Source organism: Plenodomus lingam, assembly GCF_022343315.1.
Source record: "Plenodomus lingam strain CAN1 chromosome Unknown contig_8, whole genome shotgun sequence".
NCBI classification, from domain to species: Eukaryota; Fungi; Ascomycota; class Dothideomycetes; order Pleosporales; family Leptosphaeriaceae; genus Plenodomus; species Plenodomus lingam.
Genome location: NW_027093972.1, coordinates 1,476,628 through 1,488,123, shown reverse-complemented (window position 1 = coordinate 1,488,123; position 11,496 = coordinate 1,476,628). Strand labels below are relative to the sequence as shown.

General features: G+C 49.1%; 3 protein-coding genes across 3 annotated transcripts; 1 reads left to right on the top strand and 2 right to left on the bottom strand.

Moving 5' to 3' along the window:
- Positions 1 to 1,746: 1,746 nt before the first annotated feature.
- Positions 1,747 to 7,304, bottom strand: IAQ61_010565 (uncharacterized protein). Its single transcript, XM_003841914.2, has 2 exons — positions 3,211 to 7,304; positions 1,747 to 3,163 (listed from the first exon to the last, which is right to left on the bottom strand). The coding sequence occupies exons 1-2, from the start codon at positions 7,213 to 7,215 to the stop codon at positions 1,907 to 1,909; spliced, it is 5,262 nt and encodes a 1,753-aa protein (XP_003841962.2). The 5' UTR covers positions 7,216 to 7,304; the 3' UTR covers positions 1,747 to 1,906.
- Positions 7,305 to 7,474: 170 nt separating this feature from the next.
- On the top strand, positions 7,475 to 9,635 carry IAQ61_010564 (uncharacterized protein; the record flags this gene model as incomplete). Its single annotated transcript, XM_066098834.1, has 2 exons — positions 7,475 to 7,487; positions 8,260 to 9,635. 2 exons carry the CDS (start codon positions 7,475 to 7,477, stop codon positions 9,633 to 9,635), a joined length of 1,389 nt encoding a protein of 462 aa, XP_065951379.1.
- Positions 9,636 to 9,821: 186 nt separating this feature from the next.
- IAQ61_010563 (uncharacterized protein) lies at positions 9,822 to 11,451 on the bottom strand (the record flags this gene model as incomplete). The annotated part of the gene is made up of 2 exons (XM_066098833.1): positions 9,822 to 11,200; positions 11,274 to 11,451. The coding sequence occupies 2 exons, from the start codon at positions 11,449 to 11,451 to the stop codon at positions 9,822 to 9,824; spliced, it is 1,557 nt and encodes a 518-aa protein (XP_065951378.1).
- Positions 11,452 to 11,496: the final 45 nt, after the last annotated feature.

The following is an 11,496-nucleotide window of genomic DNA, read 5'->3' as shown; positions in this document are numbered from 1 at the left end:
ACCCTAACCCTAACCCTAACCCTAACCCTAACCCTAACCCTAACCCTAACCCTAACCCTAACCCTAACCCTAACCCTAACCCTAACCCTAACCCTAACCCTAACCCTAACCCTAACCCTAACCCTAACCCTAACCCTAACCCTAGTGTGTTCGCTTAGTAGTGGTGTTAGACTTGGTCCGTCTTGTGTTAGACCTAGGCTTAGGCATAAGCCTAAGCCCTTCACATCTAATTCCTTATTACTTAATTAGATTATAACCTACTACTAGTAAGTTAGGCTCTACTAAACCTATATAGCTAATAGTTATTATTTACTATTTGTTAAATAGGAGTATATAATTAGGATATAGCTACTAGTAAAAGCTAATATATAATAACTAGGGATATTCTAGGTTTTAGATATAGAAAGCCCTAGTCTCCTATTAGTTAGTATAGGGCACTAAAAAAGCCCTAGCTAGCTATAGTCGCTGGTTAGCAAGATACCTAAATTAGAATACTTCTTAACAATAAAAAGGAGTGGCCTTCTAGCACTCCTAGAGAGAGGATAGAATACTAATATTTAATAGATTAATATAAATACCTATCTTATGTATTCTTATATTATTAAGTATTGTATCTAATAATTAAGAGTCTTACTACCTTACTAAGGGGTTTACTAACTACAACTACCTTATTATAATATTACTATCTATTACGCGTAACGCTCTATTAGGCGGTATTTATACTACCTATACTATTTAGATAAGGTAGTATTACTAGCTCTAAATATCAAGCACCTCCCTAAGAATATAGGATCTTCTTAATTACCTAGGGATAAAACTACACTAATATAAAGATAAGTAAATACTAGGAATAGATAAATATAGATAAACAACCCTTCCTAAGATACCCTATAACCTAACTATAAATACTAGTAAGGTATAAAGAGATAACTTAGACTACTATAAGACTAAGATTAAACTATTTAAGAAGAAGATATAAGAACTCTAGTGTTATAGACTAGCCTTAAGGGAGAATACAATAAGCGTTAATAATAGTATTTAGTATCTTAAAGGAGAGGTAAGCCCTCTACGCCTTTTTATAGGTGTGTAGCGTGTTCGCTTAGTAGTAGTGTTAGTCTCTACCGACCTTTTGTTAGACCTAGGCTTAGGCATAAGCCTAAGCCCTTTATATCTAGGAGGAGTAGTAAGCTTATAATACAATTATAGTCCTTATCTAGTAAATAGTAACTCTTCTACTAATAGACACCTATTATAAACTAGATAAACCTATCTAGGAATATAAGAACGTAGGTAACTAGGAGCATCTAAATAGGATCTAATATAACTTAAAGGTATATAGGAGTACGTATTTATATAGAAAAGGATAAATTCTTACACATATAGGTCTTATATAAAAGGATAAGAAGAACTTATCTATCTATCTAAGAGTATAAGGCTCCTTTTATATATAGAGGTAGAGGGGCCTTAGACTAGACTTAGAGCTATATTAGGGCTTGCGATATCTTGGCTAGTCTAATAAGAACTAGAACGAGTGCAAGCACTCGTTACAAGAGCAGCCCCCCCCCCTGTCTAACAACGGCTCCCTGTGCTTTAATGTAGGGCTGACTGTGCATGATTTCGTAGGATTAATGTAAACGCTATCCCTTCGCATGCATCTTTATGTTATTATGTTAAGTTCCTAGAAGGTATTATACAATACATTTCTATTGTTCTAAAACGCTTAAGAGATGCTTATTATGCACATGTTCGCCTAAAAAATATATTGTAGTAATCCAATATCTAACAAATAGATGATACACACTTGCCCTGACTAACGATAACATCTCTCTTTTGTAATGATATGCTCCTAGCCGAATCCAGCGCCAAAGGTAGTATCAAAGTCTGCTCACGCCAACTTGATTGCAACTTAAGTAGGCATCGCCATAATTGAGCCCCAGCCACCCCCTCCAGCTGCTGCTCCAGCGGCTCTTCCGCCTCTGCCTCTCCCGCCACTACCACTACCCCTCTTCCCCGCTGCCACTGCGCCTCGCGGTGCCCGATTCTTGGGTGCACGTTTCTTCACTCCTGCAAATCCTCCGAAACTACCCGAAGCCCTCTTTTTATAATACTTCTTCCTTGGTCCACCAGTCACCTTGGAACTGGCTCGCGCAGCAGGAGGAGCCTTGGGCGGCTTCGCCGACGATGATGGCCCGGCAGCTTGTGTGTAGCGATTATTGAATTCTGCAACCTGGGGGTCGAGGCTCTGGTCGAAGTATCGGGAACTGTGCTCTGCATCGTCGTCCTCCTCCTCATCGTCGTCATCGCCATAAGAGTAGTCGCTTTCAGCTTGGTTGTCGGCACCAAATGGCATTTGCCCATACTCGTCGTCATCGTCATCGTCATCGCTGCAGAGGTCGACAACGAGTCTGTGATTGATATCTGCGACTTGTTCTTCATCATCTGAAACGGTGTGGACAACTCGAAGAGGGGCTGGTTGACGGCGCAGTGCTGGGTTCCTGGGTATGGGTGCCGATTCGCCGTAGCAGGCGCGTGAGTTCTCGATGAGAGGGAGGAAGCGTTTCCCGTACAGATCCACCATTTCTGGTCGTATGCCTTCGATCAGACGCATTTCGTCAAGGGTTGAAGGTAAATCGATACCCATTTCTCGCAGAACAGTGTCTGTGAAAATGGCTTCTCTATGACCCTTTTGCGTCATGATGCTCTTTCGGAGGGCTTTTGCGCCGGTAAGAAAGTCGCGGAGTACGTCCTGTTGAAAGGTGGTGAGGTTGGCCGTGCGTTCATCGATTGTGATGGGAGCTCCAAGGGGTTTCGTGGTCGTCGGCCCCAATGACTTGGCCATGCGAACAGGGGCAGCGTCGGCGTTATTTTGAGAATTCCCGCCAATGAAGCCATCTTCATCATGACCGCGTGGTGCCTTTTTCCGTGTCGGATGGCTGGGTTTATCGAAGTATTCGTCCTCTTCTTCCTCTTCCTCGATACCCTGGTACACAAGATGCGGTATTTTCTGTTTTGGTGCGTGAATTGGCGATGAGACATTTGTCGAAGGGTATTCTGTCTGTTTCCTCGCCGTCGTTTTCTTTGCTGCAAGCTTCCGAGGCGAGGATCGTACTTGCAACTGCAGCCTTTGGCGTTTGGTAAGAAATTCATTGCGTGCCGGACCAGGCTGTTTGTGTTAGCGAAGCACGCCTTCGAGAGATCCACATATCTTACGTGAAGGTAATTTGTGGCAAAGCCAACCTTGTTGACTTTGCTCTTTTCCTTCAAAGCCCCAGCGTCAACAAGATGCTGGAAGATCCGCTCATTATCACCTCGCTCCAGATCTTTGCCAAAGCCCCAACCGTAAGCTTCCAGTCCAGACTTCTTGATTTTGGCGGTACTGGCGCCACGGAACGCGTCAACGCACTGGTGCATGGTGACACTATCCTCATGCACCTTGCTAACGAGCTTGATGGCCATCGCCGCATACTCCGTGAGATCTTTCGTCACAAATGTGGAATCTGATCGGCAATTGTCGCAGGTTGAATTGCACTTGGCCGGGTCAAAGGGCTCGCTAAAGTAGCCGAGCACTTGCGCTCGTCGACAATCCGCCTTGTTCTCGCAGTACTGGATAACCGTCCGTAACATACTATGCAGCCGTTGTTTTTGCTCGAAGCTCCCTTCACCCTCGTCAATCATTTTTCGGTACGTCCTGCAATCAGTGTATTGATAATAAAGATAGCATTCCGATCGCTTGCCATCACGGCCAGCACGTCCGGTCTCTTGGTAGTAGCCTTCCAAACTTTTCGGAAGGGTATGATGGATGACGTATCGAACATCGGCCTTGTCGATACCCATACCAAACGCAATAGTCGCCACAATGACATGATATTCATTGCTTTGCCATTTGCGCTGGACTGCGGAACGTTCTGCAGATTCCATGCCAGCGTGATAGTGGAACGCTTTGAGGCCAAGATCGGAAAGCTTCTTCGCTACGTCTTCGCAGCTTTTACGAGATAGGCAGTAGATGATGCCAGATTTTTTTGAGTACCTGTCTTTGATTAGCTCCGCGATGCTGTTCACTACACCCTTTGACTTTGGAAGCACTTCGTAAGACAAATTGGGACGGTTGAAACTTTGGGAAAATTGTCGGCAACCCTGTATACCTAGATTGGCAACAACATCAGTGCGGACGAGCGAAGTTGCAGTAGCTGTCAGGGCGATGACAGGGACACCAGGGAACTGCCGTACAACATCTCCAAGTGCCTTGTAATCTGGACGGAAGTCATGCCCCCATTGACTCACGCAATGCGCCTCATCAATGACGATTCTTGCGAGATGGCCTCGCGAATGTAGTTGCTGAAGAGTACCGACCATCCTTTGATTCTTGCTAAGCATCTCCGGTGTCACGTAGAGGATTTGGATAAACTTCTGGGGGTCGCGTTCCTTCAGAGCATCCATAATCATGTTCTTCTGCGCTGCTGTAGACTCTCCGTTTATCAGGAACGCTTGCATACCAAAACGTTGCTCGCAAGCTGCAACCTGATCTTCCATCAGACTGAGCAATGGTGAGACGACTATGGTCACACCGCGTGTCTTGCCTGACGTGATGACGGATGGCAATTGATAGCAAAGGGACTTTCCACCTCCAGTGGGCATAAGCACGAAGCAATGCTCTCCGCCGAGGGTAGTGTTGATAGCTTCGAGCTGTCCAGGCCGGAACCCGCGCAAGCCGAATCGACGAACAAGTGCGTTGCGCAGATCTTGGGACCACGGAAAGTCCATTCCAGGGTAGTTCTTTGCGCGTATGTCCATCTGCGGCTTCTTCGGCAACGGATGAGTCTTGGGCGGTTGGATGGTGTTTGCGTTTGTCTCGCGGAAGACTTCTCGAGAGGTTGATGCTTGCGTGTTAGTCCTCTCGCCCTTCCAATCAAAACCACTCGGTGCCTGATTTTCAATGTTGCTAATCTCGTGGAGGAAGTCTTCCTCTTCATCTGCATCAAAGCCACCACCAAACTCTTCATCATCATCATTATCATCATCATCTTTAATCTCGATCGGACCTGGAGGTGGACCCATGTTGGTCGTGAACAGATTCTCGTCTCCCTCTTCCAAATCTAGGTCATCAAACTCGTCAAGTGTACCATGAGACTCACATTCGGTAGAATCATAATTCTTGTGACGACATGGTGTCTCCGGGATGCGATGGGAGCGGTCGCGTGAGGTGGACGTATCTTGGGCCCCCCCAGCATTGTATTGAACATGAGAACCTAAATCCGGTTGCGGCAATGGAGATGCAGCTACTTGCTCTTCGGCGAATCGTATGCGGCGCGTGGGCGTCCAAACTTCTGGCTTTGCGACTTGTGTTTGCGGTACTCTCTGCGTCGGAGCAGTTTGTTCGTACTGGGCATTGGCCAGCGACCGCCTTCGTTGCCTGATGGGGCTAGTCTGCGTCGACTGGATGACAACATAAGGAGATTCTGCACGCTCAGTTTTGATAATTGGCTTTGATCGTGTTTTGATCGCAGCAGTATCGAGGAGATAGTACATCTGTATCTGAGCATCTTCGAGTGACTTGAAGAGCTTGTTCAGCTTATGGCCATCTTCGCCATCGAATTGTCCCTTGTTCAAGTCATCGTCGATCTTTTCTCTGATACGCCGTCGTTGGTTTTCAATATCATCACAAGTCGATTTTAGTGTAATTAGCTGCTCCACTGCATCCTTTCGCGCGCGCTCGCGGTTCACGACTTCCAGCTCTGATACGCCAGGCGTGCCATTCTCATCCACATAGGTGACGAAGGCCGCCCGGGCACTATCCCATGCAGAAATGGCGGCGTTCAGATGTTGTTGTAAATGTGCGCCTTCTGATTTGAGGAAAGCATTGACAGTTATGCGCATAGCATCCCGCTGCTCCTTGGTTGGTTGGGAAAACTTTGGCGTCGATTGATCCTGCGCAACGGCAGCATCAGTGATAAGGCCAGTCTCTTTCGACACCATCATTTGCTTTCGTGGCGATTGCGACTTTGCTGGCGTGGGCATAGAATCGTGTTCCGGTTTGTAAGGTCTTGGACTTGACGAGGCTTTCGATGGGGAGCGTATAGGCAGCGGCATGCTCGCGTTTGGCACAGGGGTCTTCTCGCCCACCTTTTCCTTGGTGGGCGTCTTTAATCGAGAACGAGACCGTGTTTCGTCCATTTCATCGAATGCGCCATATTCTTCATCTTCTGAGTCCAATACAGTATGCCCAACTTTGCCGATAACGGGCTTGTCTGTAAGAGAGGTCTTTTTGGCCTTCAGAATATTGTTCTTGATTGGTGAAGGACTGCAGGTTTGCTTCCCCAGCTTACGAGCTGGGGCCAAGGTCTCTGAAGGCGTACGACTTGATGGCTTGCGCTTACGTGTCTGGGTAGATGGCACGGTCTCTGCTTGTTCCTGTATCCGATCCTCATGCTCTGCTTTAAGCATAGATTCGATATCTTCGTCATCTGGCATGTCGCCGGGTGGCTGCTGTTCGCGTCCGGTCGGGACCACGGTGGAATAAGGTGGAGGTGGGCTCTCAGGAGCCAGTACCATTTCGTCAATGTCTGGAAAATCTTCGTCGTCTAGCTGAGGACTGGGCGCGGGTGCGTTGCGCGTCGGCCTCGGAGATTTCGCGCGTCGGAAGTCTTGCCCAAACTCATCGCTCTTCCTCTTTCTCCCTTTGGCTGGACGGTCTGCAATTGGCGAAGAGCGTAGATGGTCGTTTCCAGTAAGGTCGATGGCATCTACATGTTCAGACACGATTCGCACCCTTCTGGCGGTCCGCTGTGTCGGTACTGGCGTACTACAGGCCCCAGCATTTCGGCGTAGCACAGCTACTTCCTCATTTGCCCTGTCGTAATGTGGAAGTCCAGCCAGTACAAGTTTAGGCTTTCCACTGGCAGGTGTCTGTCTCAGCCTTGCCATATCCGCAGTCGCCTCTTTCTGTCCTGGTGGGTTGTGTATATCAATCGTCTTCGACCGAGTAAGAATGCGGGGTGCAACAGGCCGAGTGAGGGGTGGAGCGGGCTGTGGGGCAGATGCAGGTGCTGGTTCATTGTATTCTACCTGTTCCGCCAGCAAAGACGAGGGTTGCGAGGCGGTGGCTGAACTGGTTGGAAGAGAGTTGGGATCATAGGCTACAACCGATCCAGCGTGCGGTATGAAAGGCTTCTCGGATAACAGCCAAGGGAGATGCTTGTTGAGGTTGTTCAGAGGCATCAGAGCGTCGCATGGCTGGCAGAAGTTGTGCACATTGGTACTTTAACGCGTAGATTGTGTGCTTGTCGAAAAGATGTCCGGCTATCGTGGTGGCGATGACATAGTTGGTGTGCGTTGGTGGTGTTGTGGGCCCCTCACGACGCGTTTCTAGCGCGGCACCAAGGCACGTGACATATCGCACCGGTACTTCCCCCTCACTTCAAATATTCAATATTCATAACCTCATCTTTCACCTTTGCCCTCAACTGGTAACCGGTGAATGTCTTCGACAGGTATATACAGATGCCCAAGATTGACAATCAGTCACGATCCCTTATAGTAATACGGTACAAGGAACAAGACAACCCAATGCTTGTCCAGGAGCCATAGAATCTCCCATCGCAGTCCTTTGCAAAAACCCCAAGAATCCTGCATCTTGGAATCCCCTCATGCAGTACCGGTATTCCTCATGAATTTCTTGCAATCAGTGGTAGACGTTCATAATTCCCAACGTTCATGGTACCTGGCCCATTGCATGATTGATTGTGCAATCTCCATAAGGCAGCCATCTCAACCTCACTCTGATTAACTTCGAGTCCCTTCGATACTATGGATGCGAGAGATGTCGAAGCATTCGAGAGGCTTGCGACCGAGATTGCCAAGCTCCATTCGCAGCCTACACCCACAGAAGTGCTTCCGTCTGGAGTCGCATTAGCTCATGGCCAAGAGAAGCTGGTGTCTATTCTGCCGCCCTCGGGCAAAGGTCTTGAAGGAACAATACGACATATACAAGAAGATCTTGCTCCAGCCTTTAATGCCTCTGCTCGATCACCTAATTAGGTATGTAGTGACATCTCCACTGTGCTTGCTGTTCGCTCTCTGCAATACCCTCCTCTTAGTGCTACATGTCTTGACACTGAAGCCATTCCCCATTTCCTGCAACATTCTCCATCTTTCCTGCATCCCCGCGGCCCCATTAGAAGCAAGATTCTATTATCGCTGACGCTCTGTAGTATGTTACACCCAACGTCGCTCGTCCAAGTCCCAGATGCTTGAATGAGTAAGTCTCACGTTGGAAAACTCCTGACCTTCCACGCAGCTACGGATTTGTCACCGGTGGCACAACACCAGCCGCCGCTCTTGCAGATCACCTTGTAACTTACCACGATCAAAATGTGCAAGTGCATCTCCCCTTCGAAACCGTTGCCACAAATGTTGAAGACACCACCCTCAATCTTGTCTGCAACTTGCTGGACCTGGACCCACAACATTGGCCCCACCGTACCTTCACCACTGGTGCAACAACCAGTAACGTTCTCGGTCTGGCGTGTGGACGCGAATATGTTATTGCTGAAGCATCAGCTCACCGTACAGATGAAGTGGTCAGTGTCGGTGAAGTTGGGATAATTGAAGCCATGCGCCGCGCAGGCATCGACGAGATCCAAATTCTCACCACGGTCCCACATTCTTCCCTTTCCAAAGCAGCAAGTATACTCGGCTTAGGAAGAGCAAGCGTCAAGACCATCGGCTTGACTCACGCTCCCCACAAGTTCAACATGGATACATTGAAAATCCTGCTTGCTCAACCAGGCTCTGCAAGCATCGTTGCAGTAAGCGCATCAGAAGTAAATACCGGTCTCTTCGCCACCATCAGTCTCGAAGAAATGCAAGAGCTACGCCGACTATGTGACATGTATGGTGCATGGATCCACGTCGACGGCGCCTTTGGTCTCTTCGCTCGCGTTCTATCTCACCCCTCCACGCACACACTTACAACCAACACGTCAAACACAACATACGACAAACTTATCAACGCAGCCTCTGGCATCCCTCTCGCCGACTCCCTGACCGGTGACCTACACAAACTCCTCAATGTACCCTACGACTCTGGCTTCTTCCTCTCGCGCCATGCCAATCTTGCCGCCCGCGTGTTTCAGAACCCAAACGCTGCGTACCTTGCCACCGGCGCAGTTACCGGTGGCATCATGTCGCCTCTAAACATTGGATTGGAGAATTCTCGTCGCTTCAGAGCGTTGCCTGCTTACGCAACGCTGGTTGCATATGGACGGGACGGGTACAAGGACATGCTTGAGCGCCAAATTGCGCTGGCTCGCGGCATCGCGAAATTTGTATTAGATAGCAGTGCATTTGAACTCTTACCGCAGGCAACTTGGGGAACTGAGAATCAGGAGGACATACTGAGTCGGATTTTCATCATTGTGCTTTTTCGTGCGAGGGATGAAGAGTTAAACAGACATCTTGTGGAGAGGATCAAGGCAAAGAAAAAGATTTATGTTAGTGGGACCACTTGGGATGGGAGTCCCGCGTGTAGATTTGCGGTTGCAAATTGGATGGCTGATGTGCGCAGGGACTTGAGGGTCATTAAGGAGGTGTTGGAGGGTGTTGTTGCGGCGTGGATGCGGGAGAAGAGTACAGCATAGAGGTACGTGATTCGGTACAGAACCATTAAATAACCACTTCCAGAAATCAAACTAAACAAAAAGTTTCCAATTGTCAAAGGATATCATCATTCATTTATTGACGCGTTACGTGTACTTGGGGGTGACTAGGAACCTGCTTTCCTGCCGCCTCAGTTCGTTCCACTATCATGATTTCATAAAAAAGATTCATAGCTCGTCCCTCTTCCTCAAAGCAGCCTCCCGGGAGCGAAGCCTATACACACCAACCGAGTGTCTAGCAATCTCTGCGGTAAATGTTCCACTCGGCTCCAAGACGCCAACCTGCTTACCCAAAAGCGCAGGATGTCCACTAGCGACACCATCAGCATAGCTAGTCGCAGTAGCATTGAATCTTGTCGTGCTATTCGCCTGGATCGCACCACTCGTACCGTTGAGCACAGCAGCAGCCTCAGTTTCATTCATGCGATTTGCCCAGAGGTCAAAAATATCCCATGTCTGGCTCAGTTCTGGGGGCGCACGGTACGCGCCCGCGGTCCTCTCGTCGAAGAATACCTCGTCGATCGTGACATTCATACTCATCGAAACGTTTGCCGCATTCAACAGCGCAACAACACGGTCGCCGTTGCCAAGGGTGCGGGTCCAGAGGGAAATCTCGCCCTGGCCATTGTCATCTGCAGCCTCGAGGTAGCGCCAGACACGCTTCGCTGCGCCCGCAGAACGATCCTGGTTGATAGCTAGAATGGCAGGGTTGGAGTAGATGGCCAGGTTGGCGGGAGACAAGGTGCCGACGTTTGTGCCGATGAGCATGGGGGACGAATTGATGGCCCACATGCTGAAGTGGACTACGTACTCCGAGTCGGATTGCCCGCCATTGCCAATCTCGAGCATGTCCATGTCGTTGAAGTAGCCGGACATGGTGCGCGAAGTTATCGCGGGCATCTTGTTGAGGATGTTCATGACGGAGCAGTGGAAGCCGGGCCACGGGCATCCCACTGCCTCTGTGCAAGGGCAGCGGTCATCAGGGCGGTTGAAACTATCGTAAATGTCACCGCTCATGCGGCCGGAGTTTGCGATTCTGTACGCCCAGTCGAATGGGTCATCGTTGCCCCAGTTGCACATTGCGTAGACCATTTCGCGGCCGGTGGCGTTGAGCGCGTCAGACATGACTTTGTAGCGGTCGAAGGAGAGCTTGGGAGTCCCGGATTGTCCTTGGTTGAAGCAGTTGTCGTACTTGAGGTAGTCGACGCCCCAGGAGGCCCATAGGTCTGCGTCTTGCTTCTCATAGCCTAGAGAGCCAGGGAAGCGGCCGCAGGTGAGCACACCGGCGGATGAGTAAATGCCGAACTTGAAGCCTAGAGCGTGGATTTGGTCGACGATGGACTGCATGCCGCTGGGGAACTTGTAGCCTGGAACAATGTTAAATTTTTGATTGGCTACTGATCGGTCAGCTTGGGCACTAACTGTCAGCGACCAAGTAGCCGCTCTCATTGCGTCCAACAGCCCAGCAGTCGTCAAGAACGATGTGATTGTAGCCAAGATCGCGGAGACCGTAGTCAACCATGTCTTGCGCAGTGGTGAGTAGCAAGCTCTCGTTTACATCGCAGTGAAAGGCCTAGCGATGTTAGTCTAAAGGTACAAAAGAAAAGATTTACATTCAACTTACATTCCAGTTATTCCATCCCATTTGAGGGACGAGGTTCAGGCCATTGTAAGAAGATGCTCCTGGAATGACAACAGTAGGGCTCTCATTACCAGTCTGTCGCTTGTTATGGTAGTAGGCATCTGCTACTCCCAAGAGCAGAGCAGCGCCGGCGACGAGTGCCGATGACCGAACCATGATGACCGGAAAATAGGATAGAGTCAAAGTCGCCTTGGGAAGACC

What these genes read in the sequence shown, in the direction of transcription:
- IAQ61_010565 (XM_003841914.2), bottom strand. Translation starts at nt 7,215, where the DNA reads ATGCCTCTGAACAACCTCAACAAGCATCTCCCTTGGCTGTTATCCGAG. An exon ending in TTGCCACAAATTACCTTCAC is followed by an intron (nt 3,164 to 3,210) that starts GTAAGATATGTG and finishes TAACACAAACAG; the next exon opens with CCTGGTCCGGCACGCAATGA.